Here is a 24,823-nt window from a genome sequence, read left to right on the forward strand (position 1 = left end):
AGCCACTTAGTAATGCATTACAATAGTCCAGTCTGGAGGTCATGAAGAAAGGAGAAAGAGGTTGGAGAAACTCAACAGAGAGATGAGAAAAGTAGGCAGGAGTACAAGGAGATGCATCAGCAGGTGAAGTGGGATGTGGCGAAAGCGAAGGAAAAGGCATATGAGGAGCTGTATGAGAAGTTGAACACTAAGGAAGGAGAAAAGGATTTATACTGATTGGCCAGGCAGAGGAACCGAGCTGGGAAGGATGTGCTGCAAGTTAGAGCAATAAAGGATGGAGATGAAAATGTGTTGACTAGTGAGGAGAGTGTGTTGAGAAGATGGAGGGAGTATTTTGAGCAGCTGATGAATGAGGAAAATGAGAGAGAGAGAGAGAGAGAGAGAGAGAGAGAGAGAAGGAGCAGCGATTAAGAGGATGAAGAGTAAAAAGTCGGTTGGAACAGATGACATATTGGTAGAACCATGGAGATGTTTAGGAGAGATGGCAGTGGAGTTTTTATCAAGATTGTGGAAGGTAGAAGGATGCCTGAGGAATGGAGATGATGTGTGCTGGTACCGATCTTTAAGAATAAGGGAGATGTGCAGACCTGCAGTAACTACAGGGGACTAAAGTTGATCAGTCACATCATGAAGTTATGGGAAAGAGAAGTGGAAGCCAGGCTGAGAGAAGAGGTGACCATCTGCGAGCAACAGTATGATTTCATGCTTTGAGAATGTTGATGGAGAAGTGTAGAGAAGGTCAGAAGGAGTTGCATTGTGTGTTTGTGGAGCGTGTGTTGGAGAAGTGAAGAAAAGAGTGCAGGCAGGGTGGAGTGGGTGGAGAAGAGTGATAGCAGGAGTGATTTGTGATAGAAGAGTATCTGTGAGAGTGAAAGGGAAAGTTTATAGGACTGTGGTGAGACCTGAGATGTTGTATGGATTAGAGACAGTGGCATTGAGTAAAAGACAGGAGGTGGAGCTGGAGGAGCAGAGCTGAAGATGTTGAGGTTTTCGTTAGGAGTGACGACGATGGACAAGATTAGAAACGAGTTTATTAAAGGGACAGAGCATGTAGGACGTTTTGGAGACATGGTGAGGGAGGTGAGATTGAGATGGTTTGGACATGTGCAGAGGAGGGACACGGGGTATATCAGTTGGAGAATGCTGAGGATGGAGCCACCAGGAAGGAGGAGGTTTATGGATGTGGTGAGGGAAGACATGCAAGTAGTTGGTTTAAAAGAGGCAGATGTAGAGGACATGGGGAGTATGGAGACGGGTGATCCGCTGTGGCGCCCCCTAATGGGAGCAGCCAAAAGAAGAAGAAGTGTAGACATAAATATCCAAAAAGATAAAAAAACATTTCCTATTTGCAATTTTACTATTATTTTATATCCCCAATTTTCTCTTTTAAACAATTCATCAGGCAATAAATTACATGTCATATACATATTTGTATTTCACAGCGTATGCTATGCCATAAGATGCATTGCTTTCCGCTCTACCACTCATGTACTTCATCTAGGGTCTGAAATGTGCTTTTTCCAGACTGTATGTCTAATAACATCCATATTTTTTACACACTGCACACCAATAATGACCAATGACCAAAGATGATAACTAAGAAACGTGTCTAAAATATCACCAAGTAGTCCCAAATTTAAATTTTTCATCAGTGATGTAACTTGTTATTGGGTGTCACTTGTTAACAAGTTAAGTCTGGGGTTTTTATGGTTATGTGCACACATTCTGATCAGAAGCAAATTTTGCCACGTACAGTCAAATAGTTAAACATTTATTGAATAAGCACAACATGAATTTAAAAAAAAGGCGTCGTCCTTCTCTTATTTTTAATGATTAATAAATAAGGAATATCACAAAGTCATTTGAAATGCCTTAAAGGCGTAGGAAATTGTCTATGTGCAAATGATTTATTGACAGTAAGTTATTAACAGACAGTAGTCCAGTTATGATAGTGCACTTTGCACCACCTCTCCCTAATAAGTGTGACATCACAGAGATGACTTATTATGAATTCACTGTAATAACCTGGAATTTGGCTGTGTTACCATCTCCATTTTGTTTGTGGGAGCGATGCATCACGACGACCCATTAGCAAAAGATTTGGTGTGACTGGGATCTGATGAAACGTAACCGAGTGGCTTTGAGTTGAGAATTCCAGTTTCACAAGCACTGTATTTAAAACTGGTTTGGTCACTGTTTGATTGCCCAAGATTACTTGAAGTTCGGTTTACACCAATTGTATTTCACGTTTACAGGTCCCTCCAAAAATGTGGAGCATTTGGAGGGTTAAACTGAAAAGTAGTTTCTTGACCAGCTAGATGTTCTTTAAGTGGAACCTCTAGCTCTTCAAAAGCCACCTGTAGTTCAGTGGTGCCTTTTTTCGGAAGTTTGTGCCTCTATTTATCAGCCAGCATCTCAAATGGCTTACCACGACGTGCAAAAATCATCGAAATAATAAAGAACACATTTACTTTTCTGTAGTATACTTTTTAGCATATTTGTTTTTACAGCCTGAACCATTGAAACTGTACCTCCATGTTCCACCTTGTATTCAACCTATAGACTAATACAGTGGTAAGACAGAAAGTAGTTCCTGGCACTTCATGTGTAACTTGAAGTTCAACTTCATTGAAATAGAACTGGCAGCTCAGTTGTTAAGAGTAGGATTTCTGATCAGAAGGTTGTGTGGTCAAATACCAGCAAAGCATTAACCATCACCTGCTCAACTGCACTCTGGATAAAGGTCTCTGCCAAAAACATTTGTGAGTAGGGCTGTAAAGCGTCTTTAAATTAAAACCATATCAATACATTTAAATTGTAATTAGTTAAAATTAGGACTGTCACATTAACACATGAATTTTGGATAGGATAAAAATGCTGGAGTTCTGATCAGAAGATAATGAGGTCAAATACCGGTTAGGCCTTAACTCTCATCTGCTCGGCTGTATGAATCAGATTATTCTAAATCACACTGGAAAGGGTCTTCCAAAAGCATTTTTTTTCCAATAGCATTACTATTGGTGAAAGATAGAGAAGACATGAATTGGATTGTGCAGAGTTTTGCTGACGATACAATAAACCACTAGACAACATGTTAAAGGCGTCAAAAGTGTAACAGAAATGTGCATCATTTTATCAGATAAACAACTGTATTGCTTGTTGAATGCTGAGATGTAAATAACAGAATAAAATTTTTAGTAATTAGGCAAAGGAGTTGCAGCACTTTCCAATTCAATATAAACTACATGGACAAAGTTTGTAGACACCTGACCGTAAGATTCGCATGTAACTTTTGAACATCTCAGTTCCATATTTAGTCCTCATTTGCTTTAATAATAATAAAAGATGTAATTAAAGAAAAAGAAGAAAATGTAAAAAAAGGTGTGTGTGTGTGAGTGTGAGAGAGATTAGCGCTTTTGTAAGTTCTGAATGATGGGTAATATAAAAGTATTATAATAGATTGAAACACTTGACTTTTTATATGTGAACAATAAAGATATAAAGGGAAGCATTGTTGATAACATTTCAGCTTCAAGGACACCCAAAGCATGCACTACACTACTATGTGTGCTAACAAGTCAATTTTTTTTAATATGACTGTGAATATTTACAATAATTCTTGGAAAGCAGTAGATTCACTGCAAAGCTGTGGAAACTGTGACACTACAAGTTAATCACATAAGGCTACTAAAGTAAAAACTAGACAGTCTTATCGCAAAGATCTTCAATTACAAAACAAGGAAGAATGCATCAGACATCTTTGGGGTTTTTACAACAGATATAAAAATGAATCATGGGTGAATCAAGGTCAATTGTATTAATAACTAACTGCATCAAGCCGACTGAATTTCAAGATGTGCTGGTCAAGCTATTTTGAAAAAGCACGAAGAAAAAGGCAATGTTGAGGACCATAAATGCATTTAAGGAAAGCGAATGTAGCAAATGAAAGACACATTATGTTTACAGTCCTTGGACATCAGGTGTCCAGCAGTACCATCAACAAAGACCAGGTGGAAACCAGTGGAACCCAGGTACACATATTTACTGTCTAGACAAGTCTGGTCGGAACTGGTCTTGGAAGTATTGCAGGCAATAAAACCGTCAACATAGAAACAAGGCAGGGCAAGGCAAGAAAAATGGCGGCGGTGTCTCCACTTTTTAGAATAAATGCAGTTCAAATGAACATTCTTTCCATATTTCTGTATCTTATTCAGTCTATTCCTTTGTTTTTACCTAAAACATTTTTCTAAAATATTGACCAGCTAATCTTGTCTCTTGTAGGGTTCCTGGTGGTCTAGTGGTTAGGCTGCGGCATTCTTACTGCTGCGGCCCGGGTTCGATCCCCGGTCAGGGAACCGACCCCAGCCACTCTTAGTGCGGGTCCCAAGCCCGGATAAATGGGGAGGGTTGCATTAGGAAGGGCATCTAGCATAAAAACATGTGCCAAATCAAACATGCGGATGATCCGCTGTGGCGACCTCTAATGGAAGAAGCTGAAAGAAAGTTTAATCTTGTCTTTTGTATGGGCGGGAAAAACACCCAGGTTTTCCAAAACTTTTTTCAAAAATGCAGACTAAGTGGGGGCCTTGCATTACCTAACCTCATGCATTATTATTGGGCAGCTAATATTTATAAGCTTGTGTTCTGGGTGCGTGCCTCCACTCTGCCATGGAGTCCCTTCCCACCTCAGCTGCACGCTATACTGATAATCCAGTAGTGCGTTCCTCTCAAATATTTGATCAATTTCAGCGTTATTTTAAATTGACCTCAGCCTCTTCCATGGCACATACAGTATATGCAATATATCAACCCACCCCCCTCCTTTACAGATTCTACATTCACTTTCTGGGAGAAGAAGGATCTGAAACGCTTTGAACACTTTTTCAATTAATAGCGTTTTTATGACCTTCTCTGCCTTATCTTTGACATTCCACTTACCTCCTTCTCACCTTTTTCGTTTTTTTTCTTTCTCAAATTAGACATTGTGCCTCGTCCCGGTTTTCTGGGTTTCCCTCTTTACCTCCAAAATCTGCTTGGGAAAAGATGTTTGGATTGAATGTGAGTGGTGTTATCTCTCAAATATACACTTTGACGGGACAGGGTGTTAGATAATATACCCTCTTCCACGTCATATGCTAGACTCAGTTTTATATCATTTAAAAATTATCGAAAATATATCCCAACGTTCCTGACATTCAGTGGTTAGACCATCAGACCATGGTCTAACCAAAAAGGTGATCAAAAAGGTGTAAAAAGGTGTTTGCCCTCTTCCTGATTTCTTATTTTTTTGCATGTTTGTCAGACTTTAATGTATCAAATCAGTGTTTGCCCCTGTTAAAACTGTGGTTTATCACACCTGAGTTCAATTTCTCTCACCACACACAGGCCTGATTACTGCCCCACCTGTTCTTAATCAAGAAAACTTTTAAATAGGACCTGCCTGACAAAGTGAAGTAGACCAAAATATCCTCAAAAGCTATACATCATGCCGAGATCCAAAGAAATTCAGAAACAAATGAGAAAGTAATTGAGATCTATCAGTCTGGAAAAGGTTATAAAGCCGTTTCTAAAGCTTTGGGACTCCAGAGAACCACAGTGAGAGCCATTATTCACAAATGTAAAAAACATGGAACAGTGGAGAACCTTTCCAGGAGTCTCCAGCCGACCAAAATTACCCATAGAGCACAGTGATGACTCATCCAAGAGGTAACAAAAGACCCCACAACAACATCCAAAGAACTGCAGGCCTCACTTGCCTCAGTGAAGGTCAGTGTTCATGACTCCACCATGAAAAAGAGACGGCAAAAATGGTCTGATGAGTTCCAAGACGAAAACCGCTGCTGAGCAAAAGAACATAAAGGCTCGTCTCAGTTCCCAAGACTTTTGGGAAAATACTCTGTGGACTGAAGAGACAAAATTTTACTTTTTGGAAGGTGTGTCCCCGATTACGTCTGGCTTAAAAAAGTAACACCACATTTCAGAAAAAGAACATCATACCAACAGTAAAATATGGTGGTGGTAGTGTGATGGTCTGGGGCTGTTTAACTGCTTTAGGACCTGGAAGACTTGCTGTGATAAATGAAACCATCAAATTTGCTGGTTACCCAAAAATACTAAAGGAGAATCCCCAGCAATCTGTTCGAGACCTCAAGCTGTGGCAGGACAATGATCCAGAACACACCAGCAAGTCCACCTCTGAATGGCTGAAGAAAAAAAAATGAAGACTTTGGAGTGGCCTAGTCAAAGTCCTGACCTGAATCCTATTGAGATGATGTGGCGTGACCTTAAAACAGCGGTTCGTGCTCAAAAAAACCCCTAATGTGGCTGAATTACAACAATTCTGCATAGATGAGTGGAAAAAAATTCCTCCACAGTGCAATTGCAGTTGTTGGTGCAAAAGGTGGCCCAACCAGTTATTAGGTTTAGGGGCAAACACTTTTTCACACAGGGCCATGTTGTTTTGGATTTTGTTTTCCCTCAATAATAAAAAAACCTTTATTTAATATCTGCATGTTGTGTTTACTTGTGTTATATTTTACTAATATTTAAATTAGTTTGATCTGAAACATTCAAGTGTGACAAACATGCAAAAAAATAAGAAATTAGGAATGGGGCAAACACTTTTTCACACCACTGTATGTGGAAAATGTGACCTTTCACTGTGTAACTTCAGTCATATGTTTGCACTTAGTCCCAAACTGTAGAAGTTCTGGAACTCCTTTTTTTTTTTTATTGTCTCTGAAGTTAGACATTTGCCCTCTAATTGCTATTTTTTGGTGTTCCATCTCAGTGTCAACCTCTAACCCATAACTAAGGTAGTGTAGTCGCTTTTGCATCTTTGCTTGCTCGCCATGGAATACCATCTTGGACCTCCCCCACAACCTCCTTCTATATCAGTATGGCTTAAAGATTTAATTTTCTTTTTATAACTTGAAAAAAATCAATGTCAGATGAAGGAAAAATGTTTTTTTTTTAAATGGCAACAATTTATTACCTACTTTAATGATGTACGTATACTAGAGGTAGACTGAGGGGGGTATCATTTTTCCCCTCTTTTACTACTTCAAAGGGTAGTTTTTGTATTTTTATTTGTTCATTTTATTTAATTTTTTTAATTAATTATATATATTTTTTTTCTCTTCCTCTTTTTATGTGTAGTTGAACCTTCTTCATATGTCCCTTTGTTCTGGTTTGGGATTCTTGGAATTGGTTTGATTGCACTTTTACATTTTATAATAATCCCATTTTGCAATTAAAATTCTTGGACAAAAATGAAAAAATAAACTAAAATAAATAAAAACGGAAAAATGGCAGCAGGTTCTTTGGACTGATGAGGCAAAATCTGAAATATGTCTGGAGCAAAAAAACAAAGTTGTTTGCTTAAGTGCTGGAGAGTGTTACATTAATGAGAGTCTGCAGGCAACAGTGAAGCATGGTGGAGGTTTCCTGCAAGTTTGGGGCTTCATTTCTGCAAATGGAGTTGGAGATTTGGTCAGGATTATTGGTGTCCTCAATGGTGAGAAATACAAGCAGATATTTCATCATGCAGTACCATCAGGGAGGCATTTGATTTTCCCCAAATTTATTCTGCAGCAGAACAACGATCCCAAACATGCAGCCAATGTCATTAAGAACCTATTTTCAGTATACAAATCAAGGATTAATGGAAGTAAAACATTTGACTCCTAGAGAGCGCTGTTCTCAACATCGTGGAGTCTGTCTTGGATTACATGAAGACTCAGAAGGATTTTAGGCAGCCTACATTCACAGAAGATCCGTGGGTAATTCTCTGAGATGTTTGGAACAACCTACCTGCCAAGTTCCTTCAAAAACGTTGTACTAGTGTGTGTACCTAGAAAAAAGTGATGCTGTTTTGCAGACAAAGGGTGGTCACACCAAATACTGATTTAAATTAGATTTTATTCGGTATATTTACTCTCCATTTTTGTGTTCATCAATAAAAAAATAAACTGTTTTATTTTTGAAAGCATGTTTTTCCCCACAAGTGCCTTAAACTTTCTTCCAAGGCATAAGATAAAAGGAGTAGCAGCAAAAGATTCTTTTTAAGCTCAGAAAAATAAAAAATGTGTGCAATTGTGAGTCATTCTTTCAGTGTGGGATTATTACATATTAAATCGATTCAGACATCTTTTATGATTTCAAACGTAATATTTTCAGATCATTTGATGCCGATTTCTCAGATGCAATATATGTCAATCAAATAAAATGGCTTCAAATGTCTAAAAAAGTAGGTTTAAGAATCATATATTTGGTTTATCAATATATTAAAATAGGAAATCCTATACACATTTGACTATAGTGAAGATATTTTGATAAAAGTGTCTTTATTTTTGGACTGTAAGACACTTTTGGGAATCAAAATCAAAAACTTTTATAATACAGTTTTACATGAGATAAAAAAACCTTCACTGATGATCTGAAATTGTTTAACTGATTATAAAATGTTACTTTTACCCTTCTAGATGCTTTTTTTCTCTTAGATTAAAAAATAAATAAAAAACTGAGATGCATCTCTTTGGCAAAACAACAACGATAGATAGTCGTTATTATACTAGAGACTAAAGTCATCTGTGGGATTGTAGTAAACGTTTCTACTCAATTTTCTTACAGGCAAATGTTTCTGACATTTGGATGATTCCTCCTGGGAAAAAAAAATAAAATCACAAAAATTAAGGTTTTTAGATGTCTTCAAACTGAGTCCTCCATGAACAGCGGGTGGCGCTGTGAGATCAGATTCACATCATCCATCGTATATATTTTTAGCTCACCAAGATAAAAAACTTTTTTTTGAAATATATATACAAATCATAAAGGTGAACCCCCCCCCACAGACAACTGTATCCAGATGTTGGTATTATTCTCGGTTTCAAAAGAGCCAATCGTTCAACAGGTTTATACAGAGTTCCCACAGGAACGAGCAATTCTACTTATGTTTTGGGCATCACAAGATTCTGACAGGTTTTCACCAATTGTGATGCCTTGTTTACGTTCCTCAATAAGGGTGAGCCCTTGAAAGCTCAGTCTTCAGTTGATGCTAAGTTCATTACAGTGTAATTTTAGATGTACAGGGTCATTTCCTCAAAATGTACCCACACACCTGAGGTAAATGTTGATATTCCTGACTTCCTGACTGTTTCCACAGTCACTATGTGTTTACACCTTCTGGAAAAAGGCTTAACACACACACACACACACACACACACACACACACACACACACACACACACACACACACACACACACAGTAGCTAAATCATTAACTTTAGTATTTAGCTAGTTCCATCGGCACATGTCCTGGTTGCCTAGCAGCGATGTACTAATGGCATTTGTGTTTGCCTTTCCAGTTTGAATGTTCCACCCGTGCTGAAAGTCAATCTTCGCTTCATTACTCTAGAGTTCATCGATGCCCAAATTTTCCATATGTCTCATTTCCTTTGGTTGTCATTTAAACCCAGGTGTCATAAGGTAGTTAAAATTCTTTGATGACGTATTGTATCCTCCATTTTTGCCCGCTGCAGGCCTGAATGACAAGGTGGTACCACGAATCCTCTCCTTGAGCAATCTCGAGACATCTGTTGGTGTTTTTGTTTTTTATTGCATGACCCTGAGTAAAGATACAGATGAAGAGTTATACAACACAAATAGCTGTTGTGTTACTGATTCCTGACTAAGAAATAAAGCAGCAGTGTGATTAGGAATGAACAATTTGGTTAAAAAAACCAAATGTCATATTCCTGTCATATTCCTGAGAAACCAGAAACCGTCGTGACCTTTCTGCCACTGGAGTCTCCTTCCATTAATATACTAAATGAAATCTTATCATATGACTGGCAATCTGTAAACTGTTCCACCATACAGAAGTGAATATGAATAAAAAGTAAATTAGTGCATTAAAACAAAGCTGTTAATGTAATGAGTCAGAAATCTACATCTTCTGATCAATAAGGGTTAAGAATTTAACTGTGGTATAACATATGGTATAACACACTATATAGACAAAAGTTTGTGGACACCTGACCATAAGATTTGTGTTCGCTTATTGAACATCAAGTTCAACATTTAGTCCCCATTTGCTCTTATAATAACCTCCACTCTTCTGGGAAGATGTTCCACTAGATTTTGTCGAGATTTGTGCTCATTCAGATACAAAGTTGTTAGTAATTTTTGCGGTACTGATGAAGCTGAGGTTAGGAGGCCTGAGGTGGCGTTTTAATTCCTCCTAGAGGGTTGAGGTCAGAGCATATCTTAACAGCTTTTTCTGCACAGGGTTATTCTCATGTTGGAACAGGTTTCGGTCTCGTAGTTCATGTGAAGGGAAAATGTAATGCTTCCGCATCCTAAGACAATTTCGTGAACTGATTGTGGAAAAACTACGTATGCTTGGAAAAGTCAGGTGTCCTATTACTTTTGTCCATATATTGTTTGGCAGGTTGTTTTTTAAAACCCTGCTGTTAAACACAACAGTGCAAAGCCGATTAGTAATTTGCAGCAATTCATAATCTAAACGTAATCACCTGTTTAAAGTCCCAGTACATATGGAATCCTTTCTCCTTGGATATTTTACAGTTATGCAGCGAAGGTGTGTTTCCCTCACCAGGATCCACCAGACAGCGGTTATTATTGTACTTGTGAGAGGTGATGCCTCCGATGTAGAGTTCCCCACTACTCCTATAGTAGCAGTACTATATACAAAACAAATGGGGCAAACAGATGAACAGATGATTTCTTACCATTAATAGTTATAGTCCTTGATAACCATTAGATCACTCTTTATAGTGTTCTGGTTCCTGACACACCAAGCACCGTCTTCACAGTCTTCTCATGGTTTTTGGCAGAGAGAATTAAAAGAATTCTCAAACTCAAAAATAAATAAACTTTCTTTCGGCTTCTCCCGTTAGGGGGCGCCACAGCGGACCATCCGCATGTTTTGATTTGGCACGTTTTTTACGCTGGATGCCCTTCCTAACGCAACCCTCCCCATTTATTCGGGATTGGGACCGGCACTAAGAGTGGCTGGGGTTGGTTCCCTGACCGGGGATCGAACCCTGACCGCAGTGGTGAGAGCGCCGCATCCTAACCACTAGACCACCAGGGAACCCAAACTAAAAATAAATATACAGGATTAATTAAAAAACCGATGTGAACCGAATGAACCGATTTCATCACGCAATATTTTATTAAGGAAAAGTAATAGAAAACTCCAGCCAAGTCACAAGTGTTATACTCACAATCGAGTCATAATTCCTCTTTTAAATGGATTTAAAACAAATTTATTGTTGGATTCATTGTTGGGTTTTTTTGCATTTCAATTCTTTACCTGTTTTTCTCCTGAAGTTTAATATGAAGTATATGCTTACTTAATTGAATTCAGGCAATTTTGCAATAGTGATTATTAAACGTGTTTAACCTTTTTTTAAGGAAGGTTGCGAATCATTTGTACGGTGTGGGGGGTGGAGTATTGTGGTGGGACAGCGGAGCCATTCGGGGGACAATAAGAATCTCATCTAAGGTGCAAAAAAAGGACTAGAAACGTCCCTGCGAAACACAAAAGGCACTTAGACAGTGAACAATATTGTACAAATGCTGAGTGGAGCATGTTTTTATTCAGAGTGCTTAGTTTTCTTCTTCCTGATGAAACACAGGCTTCCACCCTTTCTCTTTTTTGGTTTACTCAAATGCAAACATTCACAGAAGCTGTAATGCAAACTTTGTTTGGTGCTAGTAGTCCAAAAACTTACCTGAGGGTTAAGAAAATGGCACGGATAAATGACAGGGACGCTGCCAGGAACAGGACCTTGATCAAGGCAGTGATTTTCTATAAATTCTGTCTGTATCTGAACAAGCAAAGGCAAAGTGAACCAATCAAATTCACTGGATTTTCCAAAATGAAATAAAATCATATATTTTCACAATTTTATACTAAGAGAAACCTCATAAAAAAGGACTTACTGCGCCGTAGCCGAGTAGATCATCCCAGGTGTCTAATTCAGGATAGACGTTCTTCAGATACCAGCTGAAGGGCTTACATTTAAGTTGGTCTCTCAGTTTCTTTCGTTCCGTCACGTCTCCGATATCAATTCCATGATTCTGAAAGGGTTTGATGTGAAGCGGATTTGATTATTTTGTTTTATATGTCACTCTCGAAGCTTTTCTTTGTGCTCATTGTAATTTATTTATAACATCTGAAATGGTACAAAAGCAGGTTGAGGTACACTACACTACACTACACTACACTACACTACACTACACTACACTACACTACACTACACTACACTAGGATTTATAGTACTTTAAAACACTGAATTGTTGAAGGGAAATTTGGGAAAACCAAGAGAGATATGGCGAGTGGGAAAAATAGCAATAGAAGAGAGATTTCAATTCATTACTGTGATGAGGAAAGTCTAAATAATTTCATTGTTTGCTTTGTCATTTTTTGGTAAAATTTTTGTTGGCAAATTTAATAGAAGTCAAATAAGTGGCTGAATGGAGTTGACCCATTAGCAAGATCTCAATATAAATAAAGCCGTCCATGACCTCAGTACACAACAGCAAACAAACAGCATGATCAAGAACGTAGAAACATTACAAAGGGAGGTTTACTTGGCAATCCAGGGTTGGGTATAATAATAATAAAAAAATAATAATTCCCAACCTTTGAATACCTTTTAAAGCATCATTAAATCCATTATAATGATTTTGGCTCATGTTTGCCTTTTTTTTCTTTTTGCTTCTAGTCGGTTGATTTTCCTACTGCGTTCACCTGTTTTGTGTCAAAACCGAGATTTATTAAGTCTCAGTATCATCATGGGTTATCCTATGATGATGTCCACCTGAGTCCTGCTCTTTAAGCCAATGATTTTTACGTTTTTTTCCTAATAAATGCAAGGCAAAGCATTAGTGTTGGGAAAATCGGATCATTTTAGTGACTTGTTTCTTTGAATCTCTTTCATCAAAATGAATAAATATGAATTTTGTTTTCGAATCAATATAAAATTTCACATTTTCAATAAGCAGATCTCCAACACGTCTAGTAGCTCTCCTCTCATATCTTCTGGTTCTAATCTATAGTTCTTTAGTCACATGACTCCCATAATTATTCATAATTCAGACCAAAAACACCCGATCTATTGCACTGTGTAGATCAGGGGTCACCAAAATTTTTGAAACTGAGAGCTACTTCTTGGGTACCGAGTAATGTGAAAGGCTACCAGTTTGATACACACTTCTGAAATAACAAATTTGCTCAATTTACCTTTAATTATATGTTGTTATTAATAATTAATGATATTTATCTGTGTCAAACTCAATTGCACAGGGGGCCTAAAACTCAAAGCACTCTTTAGGTTGCGGGGCGAACAGAATAAACATTTATTGAACACACTAAAACTAGATGTTTTTTTTAAACATAAATATGAATAAAACCAAACAGGAATATTATTCCAGAAAAAATAAACTTAAACTTTAAATAAATAGCTCTCTATAAAAATATCTCCTGTCAAAATTATACAAGTCAGAAATATGAACCTGCTGCGAAAAAAACCTAAACAAAAAAAATAAAAAATTGTGCTTTCAAGTAAACGTTAAAATAACAACAAATCTAAATCAGATTTCTTTTCTCTTATGCCATTTTATAAATAATAATCTTCAACTTTAAATAACTTAAAATATTTTGCTCTTCATAAAAATATCTCCTGGTAAACACCAGACGTCTCACAGCTTCATCATGCAGCTCTTCAGAAACTCTCCCTCAGTAAATAACTGGCTGATGTGACTCTGATTTCTCCTCTGTTTTCACACCAGCTTCACGTTGGTGACCCCTGGTGTAGATCCTATGGGAGTCACGTGAAAAAGAACGAACGACTCGGACCAGAGGACCGATGAGATGATCTACTCACTTCTGTTTTCTGTTTAATGCGCTGTATAGCGTATTTGGGAATTACATGATACAAGAAAAAACAACTCGGGCTAGAAAAGTCGAGAGGTAAACTACTCGATTCTGTTTCCTGTACATAACCTACAGAGATTTCACGATGCTTTTCTCATGCGTGTCCAGCAGAAAATGTACAAATTACTCTTTGAGATGACTCGTTACATTGAACGAACCATTTACTAACAGTACCTTAAATCACCACAAGTCTGAAAGGATTTGTCACAGAAACAGCCAGTCGTAACCAAGACGCTGTGCAAATTCACACTGAAAATGCTTTCAGTTAACTTAATGCAAATACATTTATTTAGGAACCAAACTTTACTGTATAATAGATGCTACGCCATGTTTATATCGTGGTTTTTATCTTTAACAGCTAATTAGAGTTTACTACATCCAACCTTCTGTGAAAGATTCCAGCTGACAAGAACGTTTCTCTTGTATTCATCCATCCAGATTTCAGCCACCCTTATCGCGTTTCTTCTCATGGGCTCGGCTAGATCTGGAGCGTAGGGCTTATGCGCTCGCTCTATGTGAGCGATCTTAGAGCAAGGGATGATTTCGACGCTTCCCCCACACAGCCAAACCTAATAAAAAAAAACACACACCAGGTTTATATAAATACTCTTAATACTACAGCGACAAATATACAAGCGATAAACAACTTACTCGTATTCCGAGCTCGACGTTCTCGCCTCCGTAAATTTCCATCCCTTTGTCTAACCCTCCAATTTCTCCCAAGAAGACTCGATCGGCTACAAAAATCCCCATGACGGAAGGACTCCTGGCAATAAAGGAATAACACGGATGAATTCTCAAATATGATCCGACAGAAGGTGTTGGCGTTTTTAATTACAGCAGCATAAAAAAACACATCTGTAAGACGAACGACACGTTTATATGATTGGACTGATTCTAAGATGGTAGCATTTACACAGGATTTGTATGGTAGATGCTTTACATAAAAATTAAATAAATGTATGCATTTTTATACGTTTTTTTGTTTTTTGTTTCCAGATGCCGACTCCAATCAGCATGCAACTATAACATTTGAAGGTAATTCTTTAGAATCAGAATTATTTGAGAAATTGTTGGGTTGCAGTTGCTCGCAGAAAGATTTGAGTTTAAAGTCAAATAAAAAAGAACATTTCAATAAATATACATATTAAGTCATATATTAATAAGTTAAAATAAATTTGTAGTAGCAACGAAACAGATGGCGAAAAAGCCAGACTACAATTATAGTTACATAAGTTTCTGCACATGTAACAATTAATTATTATTATTGCACATAATTGCATAAGATATTAACAATATAAGTGTAAGTATAAATATATAAAGCTTTATTATAACATTATAAAGCTGCTTCTGTACAATTCTTTCCGTTATGAGGATTTTTTTGTGACTTTCTGGTTTCAATTCAATTCAATTCTCAGTTTCTCAGTGTCACAATCTACATTGTCATTTCAAGAGGAGGAACATGTGAGAGAATAATCAAAACCATCTGTCAAGCTGCCACTGTTGGGCCATTGATTGAGGCCCTAAACATTTAAGTGTATAGATATGTTGGACTTCTGATTGAAGGTTTGGGGGTCCAAGCCCAAGCATTGCCATGCTGCCAATGTTGGGCTCATGAACACCCCCTTAACCTTTTCTGGTCCAGGATTGCTGCATCATGGCTTTTACCCCAGCTTCCTAACGAGCTAGGATACCCCCAAGTGTTTCTTCATTATATTTGGGAAGGCGTATAAATAAACAGAGCCTTGTATACAATAAAATGACTATTTTATGATAAATCTGAATGGTATCACTCACTTCCCAGGCATGGACTCATCATTGAGTTTGTACCACTCTGGCCTGAAGGACTCGTACATGCACCACATCTGCCAGTCGAAGGCATGGGCGCTTGTTTCGTATGGAGTCAATTTAAGTGTGTTGAAATCCACCCGGTCAAACACCGGAGACAGCACCACCGTCCTGTCTTCTTGGATTCTGGCCAGCAGCGGTTCTGCCCTGAAACCAATAGAAATTCAATTAATTTAATCGCCCCCATTATGGCTTTAATCAATACAATTAAATATTCAAATATTTCGTTTTTTATATGTTTATTTATGTACAGAGAAATAAAGGCCATTTTAATGACTTTACACTTCTTTACAGAGAGAAATATTTTCATTCATACTAAAGAATATGTTGTTCTTTACAATGATTGAACAATGTCACCATTGGCGAATGAGAAATGACTTGAGGTTGAAGGAACATAATCTTTTTTAGGGTGGTGTTGGGTCTTTCATGATCGTTCATTTTGAGTCTTCAATGTGATTTAGAAGAACAAGTCGTCTTGAGGTGTCTCATTTCTAGTCCGAGTCGTGTGACTCCACTAGACGCCATGCAGTGCAGTGCACAGGAAACAGAATTGAGAAGTTCATCTAATGAGTCCTCTGATCCGAGTTGTTCGTCCTTTTGTTATCCGACTCCCGTTGACGCTATGAAGGTGATAAGGATTAAATGAACTAAACGACTAGATTTAAAGATCCAAGTAACTAAAATAATATGATCTTCCCATCACTGCTCCAGGGTGGGGACACTTCAAACTAAAACAAACTCTTCAACCTAAAGGTAGCCAGTGAAGAATTCAGGACCATACGGACAGACTGTGCTGTCTGTTCTGTGCTGTCAACTGAATTGTTAAAGCCTTCAAGCGCCGCACTGGTCATTTAGATGACATCAAGGCAGATACATATTCCAAATATTGAATACATATTTCTATATTGGATAGAAATTCCAACGTATACAGACTCTCCTTGTAGCCGCACACCCAAGAGAAATGCTATGAAATGAAGAGAATAGACTATCGAGAATAATTTTGTACATCTTCATAGACAAAGATGTATTAAAATGCAGTTTTAGACCAGCCAAGAAGGTCTTGTTTATATGTTAAAACTTGTGTGTAGTTATTACTTTAGGAATACGCTGTTATCCAGTATGCTAGTCGTTTAGCGAATGCTTTTAAAACCCTCTTATAGATGTCAGCAGTGTTGGGCAGTAACGCGTTACTTTTAAAAATAAAGTAACTTCGTTACCGTTACCGTATGGTGCGTTACCCGTTACTTTTTTAAATGAATTAATTTGGGCTGAAGTGTAGCCTACAGCCTAACCTGCTTACAGCAGCGTCGCATTGTAGGATTGGTGGATTACCCACTGTAAACATGAAGAAGACGCACTGTGGGCGTGTCTCCGTTTATTCAGGTCTGTGCAGCAGTAATGGAGAGTCGAGGCGAGAGCAAGACGAGTTTCTCAAAGTGGAAATATGCTCATTATTTCACTTTAGTTGAGTATAAAGACAAAAACTTTGTCAAATGTAAGCTGTGTCTTTCTGGTTCGAAGGTCGTATCTACTGCGATAAACAGCAACTCCAATCTGTTGAAGCTCCTCCAGGACCCCATGCTAGAAGCTAGAAGCTAACCCGGTGTTCTGTTGTACATTGTTGATAGTTTTCATACTTCAGCTGTGAAAGGAACATGTTTAAGAGCTCAACACAACAGCAGAAGCCACTTTAAGTTTTTGATTCTGAATATAATATTCAGCTTGTTTTGTTATTTATTTCAGAAATGCTTGTGATATATTCAGTTTGTGCTGCTCTGACTTAAATAAAATAGTGTTTAAAAATTACTCTGTGTTTAAGTGAGTTTTGTGTTTGTAGACCATAACACATAAAAGGGCATTAATGGGAACATTAAAGAACGTTCTTTAAAAAAGTAACTAAAAAGTTACTTTTAACAGTAACGCATTACTTTTTGGTGCAAGTAATCAACAAAGTAACAGTTACTTTTTGAATGAAGTAACGAGTAACTGTAACTAGTTACTATTTTTTCAGTTACGAGCAAAACACTGGATGTCAGTTGGCAGGAAATAGATTGTGAGAGAGATGGAAGGGTTGGTTTACAATGCTATGAGGATGCTACCTGGATATTTATATGGCAGGTTTTCCCTGAAATACGCCGTCACCGTGCACTTTATTTATTTATACCAGAGGTCTGTGTAGTCTTATGTCAATCTGTGGTGTTGTTTTTTAGCTCTGTGGTCCTGTAACAACCTTTTTTTTTTATCTCAAACTGAACTGTAACATTATATGGTCAAAAATGACAAGCATTAACTTAAGACTTATAAGGTGTTTGTGCAAAGTTGAAAGACACAGTGATACACAAGTGTTTTTTGTTTTTTTTTACCAATGCTTATGCACCTCGATGTGAGCATCCAAAATGGCCACCACATCACCGACAGCTGCTTTCCATCCCGAAATACGAGCTTGCGACAGACCCAGTCGCTGTTTGTGCTTCACTTTTTTGAGTAATCCAGGCCTCTGTTGATTCATTTGGTCAATAAACTCACCAAGTTTTTCCTTCAGGTCCTCTACAATGATTACAAAAGAAGAATTTATTGGATTAGCGTCCATTCGTTGATAGACTTTAAATGAAAAATATGATCGTATAAAAACATGCATCTCCAGTAGAAAATATATTTTCTAAATGCCCATAAATAAAGTATCTATAAACCATGTTCATTATCTGGTTCATTAAGACATTAAATTCAACATTATACACAATGGCACTAAATATAATATACAAAATGAATACTATATAAAGTATTGGGACACCTGACTTTTCCAGCCATATGTGCTTCTACTTCAAACTGTTACCACAAATTTGGATACTGAAAATTGTATAGGATGCTTTTGAATGTGGTAGCTCCATGAAGATATGCATTACATGAGTTAGAGTGAAAGATCTCCTGCTATAGATCTCCAACCCTACTGAACACCTTTGGGATGAATTAAAATGCTGACTGCACCCCAGACCTTCTCAGTACCTGACTTTACTAACACCCTTGTAGGTGAGGTATTGTATGTATTCTCCACAAAATCCAGTGGAACATTTTAACAGAAGAGTGGAGTTTATTTTGAGAACTTTGTGATTAAATGTGGAATGAGATGTTTAAAAAAACCACATACCAATCTTATGGTCAGGTGTCCACAAAATTGTGTCTATATAGTGTACGGTTAATTTGTTATCAATTTTGCACTCTTTTTAAAATGTATGTATTCAATACTAAATTTCCAATGATTGAACTTCCATTTTGTCTTATATATGGCTTGAGGGTTTTGAACTTCAAGTCTTGAACAGTTATGATAAATATTTAGCAGAATTGAATGTAGCAGCTACAGCTAACGCCTGAAACAGCAGATTCGAATTTCTCACAAAGCTGGAGAAAGGATCAGATACAAGTAAATTGTATTCTTCAATCTATTATTAATAAATGTATGAGACATAAACACAAAAATTGAAAACCAAACAAAATGATAAAACCTGAAAATAACGTTATTCTTGCAATAATAAAAAAAAAAAACTCACTTTCATTAAAACTGTATAAAAACAACTGCACACCATTGTAAGTTACGCACCGTTCGTGCTACGATCGTCCACCAGAATGATCTCCTTGAGCAGGTGAGCAGGTGTTCTGTGGACGATGCTGTGTATGGCTCGCTTTAAAATCGACAGAGCCTCGTTCAGATAGATCAGAACAACGCTGAGTGACGGGAGCTGCTCCGGATACACCTTTGAAGCACACCTAGCGTTAGGAAAGCGATTATTAGCCTGGATAGAAACCTGCAGAGATTTCGTATTGATTAATTGATGTTCGAATCTTGTTTTCGACTCCACATTATGTCAATCACATCACTTTAGATCAGAGTTTCTCAAACTTTTTGTGCATTTCCCATTTTCAAGCCCCACCGGTCCTCCACCACCCCCTGAAAATGGCAACGAAATACGTCAAGTTTAAAAATGTCTAATTTATTTAAATATCGATTTCTAAATCAATAGCATTAAATAGCATCAAGGTCAAAAATAGGGAAAATAAATTTGCACTTGTGTTTGGTACCCTAACTACTGATGTTGCTTTAATTTTTTTGCTTTGTATGTATGAGCTTTATTTTTAATAGAGAAAATTATAAAAAAATAATTATATATATATATATATATATATATATATATATATATATATATATATATATATATATATTGTGTGTGTGTGTGTGTGTGTGTGTGTGTGTAAAGGTTTCCGTCATATAAAGTGAAAACTCCAGCATTGCAACATCCTGTGTTACCAGACAGATTGCAATTGAACGCCATATTTCCATCTGTTTTGCTTCTGAATGAGTGCTAATCATTAAAGGTCATAAAAGAGTTAAATGAGGCTAATAATGGGGTGAATTCTATGCACAGGCCATGCGTAACCAGTGAATTCAGTTGTTCAGTGATAACAAATACCATTACTAAAGCAAGAAATTTAATGAACACAAATCAGTAAGTCTCCTTTCACTGTAGCCACATCTGCACTGTCCATGTACATCATCTCTAGCAGGACCATCGATATCAAACTCAGAAAATTACCGCGGGTTTTCTGTGTGTATTTGTAGCATTTTCTTGATAACTGGGAAACCATGTGTTTTCCTAGGGGTATGAAATTAAGGCAAATGGTTTGTTTTTGTGCAAATTCTATGGAAAACACAAAAGTATAAATAAATTGTGAAGCTTAACAACTGTTTTGGCTGAAATTTCCTTAACTTTACTTGAAAAGTCCTTCTTGTAAATGTCCTTTATAAGTATATCTTTGACCAAATTAATTTCCACTCCTCTGCCAGCCATTGTGGAATGAAAAGCAAAAAAAAAAAGGTATCAAATTCACATGAATATATTTGAGCCGGATTGTTTAAAGCAAAAGTCAAAGCACCATAGATCTGAACCTACGAAAAGTCCACGCTGTTCATTTAATGTGAACATTGAAATCTGATTGGATAGAAACACCAACCTGAACTTACACTCGGATGCGATGCGCAACCCGAGATAAACACGATGAAATGAAAAGAATGGACTACTGGGAATAATTTAATACATATAAATGGGAGAATATATCAAAATGTAAGTCAATGATAGAATTTCAGGCCAGTAGAGAAGGAATTTCTGGTCCTGACAGAACCTACTGCCCACTGCTCAGAAAGATTTCGACGTTTCTTTATATTTTTAAGTAATAATTCAGCAAAATATTTCCTAATTCATATTTTTTTGTAATATCTGCAATAATAGGATTAAGGTTATTGTTATTATTATTATTGGTTATTATTATGATGATGATGATAATAATCATTATATAGAATTCAATTCCTAACACTGCTAAACTGTCACTACTGGGCCATTGATAAAGGCCCTTAACCCTCAGTGTGAATGAGATAAACTCTAAGTTCCTCTGTAATCTGGTAAAATTGTAAGCTGTTAGCAGGTGTGATGTGTGCAGGTTCATACCGGTGGTCTCGAGTGTCCGGTAGTGTCCTGTTCAGAGGAAGTCGGTCACTGAGAAACACGTTGTAGCCATAAAGCTGAAATAAGTTCTCGGCTTGCTTCTGCTCGTCCTCAGACAGATCGTCACCCCACGTTCTGAACAGCTCCGAGTCTGGGAACAACTTTCTGACCTCTCGCTGCTTCTGAGTCACCGTCGGACGCTTTTCGCCAAATTGTGAGACTTTCTGAATGTTCAGCTCTAAATTTTTAGCTGAGGAAACATCACAGAGCATCTTGGTCACGTTTATAGCGGTTTTAAAGGTGGATATTTAAGGTTTTTCTGAGCTTTCAAAAACAAAAAAGAGCAAGATTTGATGCACTCTTAATTATACACTTCTGGGGGAAAAAAGCCCAGAATGGAGAAATAGCATTTAATTGTCAAATGATGGGTTAGAAAATGAAAAAAAACATTAGAGGTTAAAAAACATCCCCCTAATTAAATGATCAAAATGCATGCACATCTGGTTTCACAACATTTTGTAGCTACATATCGACTGTTTAAAGGTCAGCCAACAATAAATAGAATAATGTTAAATCTATTTTCTGTAAAATATACTACTAATAATAAATAAAAAAAATTTCCAAACTTCCACAACAGTCCATTCTAACTTACACTATATGAAGGACAGTTTGTGGACACCTGAGCATTAGATTGGTATGCACTTTTTTCAACATCTGTTTCCACATTTAGTCCCAACATTAATTAAAATGTGTTGCATCAGCACAAATTGTTTCGCATATGATTTTTAGCATTTTCAAAACCTTGCAATAAAATGTGACTTGCTGCAGTCACCTCAGAACTCAGGATGGAGCCCAGAACCCTGGCATTGTGAGCCAGCGATAATTAGTTTCAGTTAATATGATTATTATTTCGTTGGAAACCAGTCAGCATGAGCCTTCTCATAAAAATGGGGCATGCTGATGCGGCATTCCTGGGCCAAGACCAAAATGATGAAATCAACTATTCATTAGTCAGAAAAAATCAACTTGAAAGCACTTCTTAGGCTCTCCCATGCGACCCTTTAGTGCAAGTGTGAAATTCACGTATACCATCTAATATATTCTTCTTGCACACAAAAGGGATGATATTTAATGCTAATATTATATGATTAAGTGGAACATTTTCCAAAAATATTAAATTAAGTGTTTAGCGCTTTAAACCACAGGCATCGCCACAAAGCAGTTTTAAAGAAATACATGATTTCAGAATATATATTTTGAATTGATCAATTATCCCTCAGTGGTGACTCAGTGGTGGTGAGGTTTAAACTCCCTGAGACGATTCAAGGAAGAACCCGTGAGTGGATCCAGACTCAAAAGGGAGCCCATCCTCATCATCCACATCACCAGATATTCATTCATCACAGTCACATCATTGTTGAGGTTATCAGCGGGTCACTGACAGACATATGAATGTAAAACTGTGGGAATTTGTAGGAATCATTATTTGTTTACATGCCTGATCCATCAAATAGAAGCAGGATTGTTAGATCAGAAAGAGAGCAACAGATTTTGTTTCATTCTTGACCAGTGTTTTATTGCTTTATATTTGAGTGCATGTGAAGTGATCATACTTACTCATGCAAACATAGCAGGATCAGATACGTGTTTAAGTTATATTAGAAGAAAGAAACAAAATCATGTTTTGAATCTGAGCAATTAGATTTAAAAGATGGATATTTAGGTGCCATGAGATGATGCACCATGGACTTAATATTTCATTAGACTGATTTGTTAACAAATCAATCAATTTTTTTTGCTGCAGCTTTACTTGTGATTGATAGACATGCAATAGACATGATGATAAAGCTGACTGCTTTACTAGTAATATTCCTATCTATGTTTCTGTGACTAGAAATCAAAATGCGCATGTTCATCCCTCCTCTCCTTTAACAGGTGAAACAATACCGTGCATTTCCACACAAGTTTACCTTCAGATTAATAGTCTTGTCCGGGTGAAAAGCACAAGCCTGTGTGTAACACATGATTTCATGCAACGTTATGAGACATGCTGAGTCTACATGCGCGTGCATATACGCCATATGGAGCCTTCAGTGCGCGCGCTTGCAAGTCTTACTGAATTTAATTGCGCGTGCCTATATGCTATAATAAAAGTAAATGCGTCTGCATACAGTATATGCTGCATATGCATGCTGTATAAACTGTAGCATACTGAATCAGAATGCGCGTGCATATATAATATATATATATGCCCTACCGAAATTAAAAGCGCGCGCGTACTGTACACGCCGTACAGAATCTAAACGCGCGTGCATATTCCATAATGGACTCGAATGCGCGTGCTTAAATGACATACTGCATGCCATAATTAGCCAAAACACATACATATATAAATATATGACCCTATAAACAAACTTAACACGCGGTGCACGTGCTTATTAGAAGTTGTATACGCAACCAAAGCTCATTTCCAATCCAATAAACTCACCGAGTTGGTTAATCTGACGCTCAATCCCCTCGAGCTTGTCCAGGATGGTGTGTTCATTTTCTCTCTCCAGCCTGGGAAGGAGGTTTGGAGACGGATTTCTGGAGAAGATCGTCGAAAAAAGCAGGACGTACATCAAAAGTGCAGAAGTGCTCAAGAAGCACGCTGCTTTTGCGACACCTCGACTTCTCATTCTCATACACAAGAACTGAGCTCCTGCAATACAATATTACATTCAACATACGTGCTCATGAGCGCCTTTGGACCTGAAGGTACATCCCGTAAGCGCACTGGAGAGCTTGGAGAGAGCCGAGGGGAGTGGTTGAAGGTAGAGGAAAACATTGGACAGCAGAGAAATAAGGAATGTAGTATAATGAGAAAAAAACCCAAACAAAGCACTTTTTTAGAAATGAAAACAATTCGCTTGTGCACTGGAACAAAAAGTATTTGCCTTGTGAAGGAGTTTGTAATCTCTTAGACTTTGGACTTTGTGAAGGTGCTACACTGCACCTTCACCTGTAGCCTCTTCAGCAGTCTCCCCACCCCCCCAAAAAAATAAAAAATTATTATACAGAAGAAAAATAAATAAGAAACCCCAATATAAATCACAGCTTATATTAATTGGAAGATTGTTATACAAAAAATATATGAATTATTTTAACTTATTTCATATATGTATATACATTAAAAGTGCAAATACAACAGCAGTGTGATCCTTTATGTTTAACAACTTAAGTACATTACTTCTTAGTATGTTGTACAATACATCCTTCATGGACTTCTCGTAAAAACGGAGACTTGTTGGATCAAATCCAAAGACTAGAAGAAAAAGGAAAAAAAAAAAAAAAAACCCCTCTTGGACAAAACATTTAATAGACGGCATTTTAAAGAATGCAAAATCCTTTATAGCTTTTATTGCAAAAGAAACAACAAAAGATTCATGTCAAAATTTTTTGACATCCCTGTATCATTTATATTTAAAGGCAATTTTGCAGACACCTTTCGCAAATTAAGTGTTAAGGGCCTTGCTCA

General features: G+C 37.2%; 1 protein-coding gene across 1 annotated transcript; it reads right to left on the reverse strand.

Annotated features, from left to right (window-relative positions):
- Positions 1-7,903: 7,903 nt before the first annotated feature.
- On the reverse strand, positions 7,904-24,300 carry LOC124385595 (probable polypeptide N-acetylgalactosaminyltransferase 8). The gene is made up of 11 exons (XM_046848748.1): positions 23,795-24,300; positions 21,310-21,556; positions 19,410-19,576; positions 18,178-18,361; positions 15,764-15,961; positions 14,618-14,732; positions 14,350-14,535; positions 11,971-12,108; positions 11,760-11,855; positions 10,536-10,703; positions 7,904-9,625 (listed from the first exon to the last, which is right to left on the reverse strand). Exons 1-11 carry the CDS (start codon positions 23,988-23,990, stop codon positions 9,491-9,493), a joined length of 1,830 nt encoding a protein of 609 aa, XP_046704704.1. The 5' UTR covers positions 23,991-24,300; the 3' UTR covers positions 7,904-9,490.
- Positions 24,301-24,823: the final 523 nt, after the last annotated feature.

Source organism: Silurus meridionalis, chromosome 5, assembly GCF_014805685.1.
Source record: "Silurus meridionalis isolate SWU-2019-XX chromosome 5, ASM1480568v1, whole genome shotgun sequence".
Lineage (NCBI taxonomy): Eukaryota > Metazoa > Chordata > Actinopteri > Siluriformes > Siluridae > Silurus > Silurus meridionalis.